Source organism: Sinocyclocheilus anshuiensis, unplaced genomic scaffold (assembly GCF_001515605.1).
Source record: "Sinocyclocheilus anshuiensis isolate Anshui unplaced genomic scaffold, SAMN03320099.WGS_v1.1 scaffold2216, whole genome shotgun sequence".
Lineage (NCBI taxonomy): Eukaryota > Metazoa > Chordata > Actinopteri > Cypriniformes > Cyprinidae > Sinocyclocheilus > Sinocyclocheilus anshuiensis.
The window spans coordinates 284752-294108 of NW_015545525.1; the positions used below are offsets into that span (position 1 = coordinate 284752).

Genomic DNA, 9357 nt, shown 5'->3' on the forward strand with positions numbered 1-9357 from the left:
GTGTGTGTGTGTGTGTGTGTGTCTTCAAGTCTCACTTCTACAACAGAAGACATTCATCTGTCACACACTTCAGCTTAGAAAGTTCAGACAGCAATTTACTGAGTGTGTGTGTGTGTGTGTGTGTGTTTGTTTTCTGCTGAAGGTGCCAAAATTGGCCTTACAATGCACACACACACACACACTGTAGGGATTCTCAGGGGCGGAGTCACCTCGCGAGGACACGCCCACACCGAGGACACGCCCCGTTTGTTATCAGAGCGTTTATGTACTTGATATGATGGGTGCCATAATAATCTTCTGCTGAGATGTGATTTTAAATTTAATAAACTGCCAGCGAAATGGATTGTTCCTGTGATTTCTGTTCAACAGAAATTAATCTATAATCCACTTGGTTCGTATAATAATGATGCTGATGTTGATGATAATAATTTGAGTTTTCTTGTACAACTTGTGAGTAATAAACATAAAAAATAGAAAACATAATTTAGGCATATTTATTTATTTATTATTTTGAGATATTTAAGACATGTATTTCTTCTTAATAATGAGAAATACTTGTTTAATAAAAATAATTAATTAATTCATTCATTCATTTTAGGAACACACATGTATTTCCACATAAACGAATTAAACGTAATAATTTGTAATAAAAAAAAACTAATATTACCATATAGTAATTCAATGTTTTGGAGCATATCACGATTTAAAATGCATTTTTGAGACATTTCCCCCATGCAAAACCACGACTTGGACCTTATTATTAATGTAATGCTGTGTTTTCTTAAATTTACCATGATTATACAATGTTTTGCACCTTATCATAATTGAAATGCCAGGTTTTTAATTTATTTTTAATATTTTTTTACATTTACCATGATAATACATTATCTTGGACCCTATCGTAAAGGCACTGTGGTGTTTTCTAGCATTTACCATGATTATACCATGTTTTGTCCCATATCATAATAGTAATGCCATTGTTGTTGTTGTTGTTGTTTTTACTTTTGCCATGATAATACCATGTTTTGGACCTTATCATGATTGAAATGCCATGTTTTTGACATTTACCATGCATAATAGTATTACCAATGTATTACCAATATAATGTATTTCCATGTAAAATAATAAACGTAATCATTTGTAATAAAAAAAAAACGAATTTTAGCATGTTTGGCTCCATCTAGCGGTCACAGTCGCAAATTATTCTGATTCAGTTTGTCGCCAAAAATTCGTGTATATATATATATACAGTCTATGATATATATATACACATCCACCATATGTGTATATACTGTATGTATATATATATTAATTCAATTTGACGTTTGCAAACTTGGACAACGCCGGCTGCTTTACATTTGATCTACAGTCGCCACGTCCAATCACGTGCTGAGAAGCGCGATCCTGTACGAAGGCGACCAATCGGAAGCGTGATTTCAGAATCATTGGATGCGGTCGTCCAATAGGATACGAGGAGGGCGGGATCAGGTCAGATTAATGCGGTACAGTACGGTTTTTGTGTTGATGCGTTTCTTTCCACTGTTAATTATCAACTGGTTATTATCTATAATTATGTTTACACACTTGGGTTGTGTTTCAAAATTTTAATTCAGTGATCTAATGGATGTTGCCCGAGGCGATTTGGAGGTGAGTGAAAGTATTTGATCGTTAAAAAAAAAATCCGTAGTAACAGTGTTAATGTTTACATCTCGGTCATGTGATGTAAAATTGGAGAAAAAGTGCTGTTTCATTATATATATATATTTAATCAAATTCTACATATTATATGTTATTAATCATATTTCTCAGATATAAAGACTTGTCTCATTTTATGCTCTGTGTTTTGCACCATTTTCTCATGTATTTGGATAAGTGCTATGCTAATGCCACGTGATGGACATTTACCATGGTAACCGTGTTTTGGACGCCACCGTAATAAAATTACCATTATCATAATAATTAGGGCTGTACAATTAATCGAGTTTCTAATCGCGATTACAATTACGGTCATAATCGTTCAAAACGGTAATTAATCGAGTTTCTAATTGCGATTACAATTACGGCCATAATCGTTCAAAGCGGTAATTAATCGAGTTTCTAATCGCGATTACAATTACAGTCATAATCGTTCAAAGCGGTAATTAATCGAGTTTCTAATCGCGATTACAATTACGGCCATAATCGTTCAAAGCGGCAATTAATCATAATTAATCCACTCACATTATTCTGAGTGCTTAAGATGAGTTTTTTTCTTTCTACAGGTTATCTTAAGGGTTTTTAATTTCAGTTTGTTAGTTTAATTTAGTTTATTTTCATATAAAAATATGGCATGCGGTTGCTTCAGATAATGGTATAAACATCACTCAATGTAAACGGTGATAATCGTAATTAATATCGCAATTACAGTTTCAAGGGAATAATCGACAGTTTAGATTTTTTTGTCATAATCGTGCAGCTCTAATAATAATACAATGTTTTGGACCTTATCATGTTGGAAATGCTGTTTTTATTTTAAATATACAGAGGCAAAACCATGTCCTTTGTATTTCCCGTGTTACGGCCATAATCATTCAAAGCGGCAATTAATCATAATTAATCCACTCACATTATTCTGAGTGCTTAAGATTAGTTTTTTTCTTTCTACAGGTTATCTTAAGGGTTTTTAATTTCAGTTTGTTAGTTTAATTTAGTTTATTTTCATATAAAAATATGGCATGCGGTTGCTTCAGATAATGGTATAAACATCACTCAATGTAAACGGTGATAATCGTAATTAATATCGCAATTACAGTTTCAAGGGAATAATCGACAGTTTAGATTTTTTTGTCATAATCGTGCAGCTCTAATAATAATACAATGTTTTGGACCTTATCATGTTGGAAATGCTGTTTTTATTTTAAATATACAGAGGCAAAACCATGTCCTTTGTATTTCCCGTGATTATACCATGTTTTCGACCATATAATGATGGTAATACCATTTTTATTACACTTACCATGATTATACCATGTTTTGGACCATATTACAGTGGTAATGCTATGTTGTCATTTATCACGGTTATACCCCACTTAGGACATTAGGATGGAAATACCTTGTTTTTTTTACATTTTCCCTGGCAATGCCATTTTTTGGGACATTTACCATAGTAATTCAATGTTTTGGATCATATCACGATTTAAATGCCATGTTTTTTATATTTTTTGAGCATTTTTGAGACATTTACCCAGCCAATACCATGATTTGGACCTTATTATTAATGTAATGCTGTGTTTTCTTAAATTTACCATGGTAATACAATGTTTTGGACCCTATCATAAAGGCACTGCAGTGTTTTCTGGTAGCATTTTTGAGACATTTACCCAGGCAATACCATGATTTGGACCTTATTATTCATGTAATGCTGTGTTTTCTTAAATTTACCATGGTAATACAATGTTTTGGACCCTATCATAAAGGCACTGCAGTGTTTTCTGGCATTTACCATGTTTATACCATGTTTTGTTCCATATCATAATAGTAATGCCATTGTTTTTTTGTTTAGTTTTATACTTTTTCCATGATAATGCCATGTTTTTTCATGATTGAATTGCCATGTTTCTGACATTTACCATGGTAATATAATGTTTTTATTTGATTTTTTTTACATTGACTTTATTTTTACTTTATTATCCACATTGTGGAAAATTGTCTCTGGCGTCACAGTACATCAGCAACATGTTTACACATAAGAAAAACATGCAATATGCAATAATTTATGAGGAAAAAAACACATTACCAGCAAATTCTGAAGGAAAATGTCAGGACCGCAGTCAGAGAACTGAGTCTCCAGAGAAAGCGGGTCATGCAGCAAGACAACGACCCCAAACACACAAGTCCTTCTACCAAAGAACGGTTAAAGAAGGACAAAGTGAATGTTTCGTAACGGCTGAGTCAAAGTCTATATTGAATATCTATATTCTATCTATATTGAATTCGAATATCAATATTCGAATAAACACAAAATGCACAGATATTGGGCGAAGTAGTGTATTTTTAATAATTAATACTATATATCTTATTGAAATTTTGAAGTGTAGGCATAATCAGCCCTCACAGTTTATTCCAACCGATTGATGTTAGCATGTTGCTAAGCTAACGACAAAATATTTGAATTAACACATAATACACATATTTTGGTTGAAGTAGTGTATTTTTGAGTTAATACTATATTTTATTGCAATTTTGCAGTGTAATCAGCGCTGAGGGTTGATTCCAACTGACTGATGTTAGCATGTTGCTAAGCTAACAACGTTAATAAACACAAAATAGAATATCTATATTCTATCTATATTGAATTCGAATATCAATATTCGAATAAACACAAAATGCACAGATATTGGGCGAAGTAGTGTATTTTTAATAATTAATACTATATCTAATTGAAATTTTGAAGTGTAGGTATAATCAGCCCTCAACTGAGGGTTGATTCCAACTGACTGATGTTAGCATGTTGCTAAGCTAACGACAAAATATTCGAATAAACACAAAATACACATATTTTGGTTGAAGTAGTGTATTTTTAATAAGTTAATACTATATTTTATTGGAATTTTGCAGTGTAATCAGCGCTGAGGGTTGATTCCAACTGATGGATGTTAGCATGTTGCTAAGCTAACAACGTTAATAAACAAAAATACACAGATAATGGGTGAAGTATTGCATGTTTTAATGAGTTAATACGATATTCCATTAATTCTTTGCTGTATATTTATAATTAGCCCTCACAGCTCATTCCAACAAACCGATGTTAGCATGTTGCTAAGCTAACGACAAAATATTCGAATAAACACAAAATACACATATTTTGGTTGAAGTAGTGTATTTTTAATAAGTTAATACTATATTTTATTGGAATTTTGCAGTGTAATCAGCGCTGAGGGTTGATTCCAACTGATGGATGTTAGCATGTTGCTAAGCTAACAACGTTAATAAACAAAAATACACAGATAATGGGTGAAGTATTGCATGTTTTAATGAGTTAATACGATATTCCATTAATTCTTTGCTGTATATTTATAATTAGCCCTCACAGCTCATTCCAACAAACCGATGTTAGCATGTTGCTAAGCTAACGACAAAATATTCGAATAAACACAAAATACACATATTTTGGTTGAAGTAGTGTATTTTTAATAATTAATACTATATCTAATTGAAATTTTGAAGTGTAGGTATAATCAGCCCTCAACTGAGGGTTGATTCCAACTGACTGATGTTAGCATGTTGCTAAGCTAACAACGTTAATAAACACAAAATACACAGTTTTCATGTTAGTTTATTTTTAAATGAGTTAATACGATATTTCATTAACTTCACAGTATTTTTATAATCAGCCCTCAGGGTTGATTCTAACCAACTGATGTTAGCATATTGCTAAGCTAACAACATTAATAAACACAAAAATATGCAAATATTGTGCGAATTAGTTTAAAAGTTTTTAATTGGTTAGTGTTATATTTATTGATACTTTGCAGTATATTTATAATTAACCCACAAAGCTGATTCCAGTAGAGACTAATGTTAGCATGTTGCTAAGCTAGTGATTAGATACTCGCACATAACTATTAAACACTCACAAATATTGAGTGAAATAGTCCATTTTAATTAATTGAAACTATTTTATTATAGTTTTCATTGCTGAATAAACTATTAAAATGTAAATTTAACACTTCTCAAAGTTTTCACTTAGCTAAAACTAGCGCCTATGGCAATTGAAACGGAATACTAGCGTACTATTTGCGTATAATTAAAAAAAAATGTTTATCATTACATGCTGTTTTATTTCATTTCATACAGTAGTATGATATGTCACATGACCTCATTGTGTTGCATTTTTAATTTACTTTAATTTACTTCATTTACTTTGTTTTGGATTTTTATCCAATTTTCTGTAAACTTGTCTGACTTTTTGTTGAACACTAACGTTCTCTCACTGACGTTCCCCATCTGCAATCGAAGAACCACTCGCTGCCGCCCGTGTCTCTCCAGGGTCAGGTTCTGTGGCGCGAGTTCTTCTACACTGTCGCGTCGGCCACGCCAAACTTCACCAGGATGGAGGGGAACCCGATCTGTCTGCAGATCCAGAGGCTCTGGTGAAATGGAGAACCGTAAGAGAAGCGCACGTTTAATGTATTTCCTGCTGCTTTTGTGTGGCGTCGGTAACGTTCTCTGGTCTCCATACTCCTCCTCAGGCTCCGACGGGCTTCCCCTGGATCGACGCCATCATGACCCAGCTGCGTCAGGAGGGCTGGATCCATCATCTGGCGCGGCACGCCGTGGCCTGTTTCCTGACACGTGGAGATCTCTGGATCAGCTGGGAGGAGGGCATGAAGGTACTTTGGGTCTTTCTGTGATTGAGTTACGTATACAGGAATTTCAGGTGTGTACGTTCTCAGGTGTTCGAGGAGCACCTGTTGGACGCAGACTACAGCATGAACGCCGGTAACTGGATGTGGTTATCCGCTAGCGCGTTCTTCCACAAATACACTAGGATCTTCTGCCCGGTGCGTTTCGGTCGTCGGACCGACCCTCAAGGACAGTATCTGAGGTATCACCAAACAAGCCACTTTAATTGTTCGATCTGCCACGCTAATATTCATGATGTTCTGTGTTTGATCTGCCACACCCACAGCTGTTTAAATTTCATGTAATTCTGTGTTCGGTCTGCCACGCCCACCGTTTAATATTCATGATGTTCTGTTGTTGATCTGCCACGCCCACCGTTTAATATTCATTATGTTCTGTTGTTGATCTGCCACACCCACCGTTTAATATTCATGATGTTATGTGTTCGATCTGCCACACCCACCGTTTAATATTCATGATGTTCTGTGTTCGATCTGCCAACACCCAACGCTGTTTAATATTCATGGCGTTCTGTGTTTGATCTGCAGGAAATACCTGCCCGTTCTGAAGAACTTGCAGTATATTTACGAGCCATGGAAGGCACCTGAAGACGTCCAGCTCAGCGCCGGCTGCATCATCGGTACGGAGAGATGCTAAACGCTCACTAACCCACCGCTGTGACTGTCTGAACCGGTTTAATATGTTCTGACCCATGTGTGTGCAGGTAAGGACTATCCTCGTCCCATGGTGTGCCACACAGAGGCCAGTCAGAGGAACCTGGGTATGATGTGTCACGTGCGCACGGAGCAGCAGAACACGGCGGAACTCACGCGAGGTAAAACGAAAACCTTACGACTTTCTCATGCGAAATGCAAATGTCGCAAAACACCATCAAAGTGTCATAAATGGTTTGATCTCCTCTCAGATGTGGCAGATGACCCAATGGAGGCGGGGCTTAAGCGTGAGCTGCAGGAGGAGGAGCCTCTGGAGGGGGCGGAGCAACACGGCAGGTCCAAACGTTTCAATGGTGATGTGGATCATAAGTCCCGCCCCCGCAGCTGGACACCAGAGACTCTACAGTTGAGTGGAGGGGTCATGTGACTCCAGAACCACCCAATTGGACCACCGTATCACTTCATCACGCTGCCCAGGAGTCTATCAGACACGTGTGGATGCCAGAATCATGTTGTACTAAAGAGAAGTGAGCATTTGAACTCTATTGTTTGGGGTCTGCACACTGTAATGCTCGTTTCGCTGGTGTTTTTCTGTGTTCATGAGAGAATCGCGTAGGTCAATTATGCAACTTAAAAGTCTTTTTGATGCAAATGTGTTTGTTGGTTATTAAATACATGTGCATGTCATGCAAAAGATCAAATAAATCATATAGAAATAAGCTTTGGCGTGTAAATAAATATCTAAATATTCATAATAGATCTGCATCTCCTCAGAGATTACATTGAAAATATGGGATTTAACCTCTATAAATTATTTTAACATGTAAAATAGGTTTCTAATAAATTATCATTCTAATAAAATATAATTACAAACACTCTCAAGAGAGACTTTTCTGTTTTTTTTGTTTTTTTTATTGTCATTTTGTTTGTGGATTAAATGTTCTAATATAAGCAAACATTCAAACAAAACTCCGAAATCATATTACAGTTATTAAATACATGAGTTTAATGTTTTTTTTTTATGTTGTGTTTGTGGTTTTGACTGACCAGTTCTTGTGACGCAAGATCCGGCCGTCGAATTAGCGAATCCTACTACAGCGAAGGCCGCGCTCATGAATATTAACCACGTTCCTTCATTATTTCCTCGGAGAGTCCAGTCACGTGGCACGATTATTATTCATAAATCGAGCCCATTTTCAAAACGCCTCCGTTTCAGCCAATCAATCGGGACTACCGCGCGACCGTCCCGTTACGTCATTAATATTCATGAGCCAGGCGTATTGATCCGCGTCCTGGCTCGAGCGCCACGTCGCACACCGGAGATCCGCGTCGCTGAAGTCATGGTGAAGGTGAGAAAAGCTGCGTCTCGTTTCATATGATAAACACTCAACGAGAGGAACTTTCCTGCTTTTGTTTCTGTGCATGCTTCAGAAATATCATTTACAGTCACTCCGAGAGATGCACATGATTCCAGCAGAGAGCTTGAAAATTTAGTTTAATTAGTTATTAGTGTTAGGATAGTTTTCAGTTTTTACAATATGGGCACTTTAAGTATTTAGTTTTAGCATTATTTGTATATATTTTACTTTTTTCATAAATCGAGTCCATTTTCAAAACGCCTCCGTTTCAGCCAATCAATCGGGACTACCGCGCGAGCGTCCCGTTACGTCATTAATATTCATGAGCCAGGCGTATTGATCCGCGTCCTGGCTCGAGCGCCACGTCGCACACCGGAGATCCGCGTCGCTGAAGTCATGGTGAAGGTGAGAAAAGCTGCGTCTCGTTTCATATGATAAACACTCAACGAGAGGAACTTTCCTGCTTTTGTTTCTGTGCATGCTTCAGAAATATCATTTACAGTCACTCCGAGAGATGCACATGATTCCAGCAGAGAGCTTGAAAATTTAGTTTAATTAGTTATTAGTGTTAGGATAGTTTTCAGTTTTTACAATATGGGCACTTTAAGTATTTAGTTTTAGCATTATTTGTATATATTTTACTTTTTTGTAAAACAAAAGTATATACCATATATTGTAATTACACACACTATTTGCAATATATTTACAACTTTGCAATATATTTCTTCTAGCTTTCTGCTTTATATATTACGTTACCTGTTTAATTAGTTATTATGGCAATATTTTCAGAATGTCTTTACAATATGGTCACTTTTCTCATATTCTTTATACATATTTACTTTTAACATACATTTGTAAATATATATTCATTTTACATTTTTTGTACAAAAAAAACGTGTGTGTGTGTGTGTGTGTGTGTGTGTGTGTGAGAGAGAGTGAGT

The 9357-nt window shown here is 35.9% G+C and overlaps 1 protein-coding gene, 1 long non-coding RNA gene and 1 pseudogene across 2 annotated transcripts in view; all 3 read left to right on the top strand.

The window, feature by feature from the left end:
• Positions 1–2430, top strand: part of LOC107698302 (uncharacterized) — a 15962-nt gene extending 13532 nt beyond the window's left edge. Inside the window, exon 3 of the long non-coding RNA XR_001635332.1 lies at positions 2306–2430. This is a non-coding gene — a long non-coding RNA (uncharacterized LOC107698302). The remainder of the gene's footprint in view (positions 1–2305) is intronic.
• Positions 2431–5976: 3546 nt separating this feature from the next.
• Positions 5977–7532, top strand: LOC107698286 (cryptochrome-1-like; annotated as a pseudogene).
• A 1161-nt stretch (positions 7533–8693) lies between these two features.
• Positions 8694–9357, top strand: part of LOC107698303 (transmembrane protein 263) — a 5454-nt gene continuing 4790 nt past the window's right edge. The window contains exon 1 of the mRNA XM_016499259.1: positions 8694–8821. Coding sequence (XP_016354745.1) covers positions 8813–8821 — 9 coding nt within the window. The 5' untranslated portion in view covers positions 8694–8812. The remainder of the gene's footprint in view (positions 8822–9357) is intronic.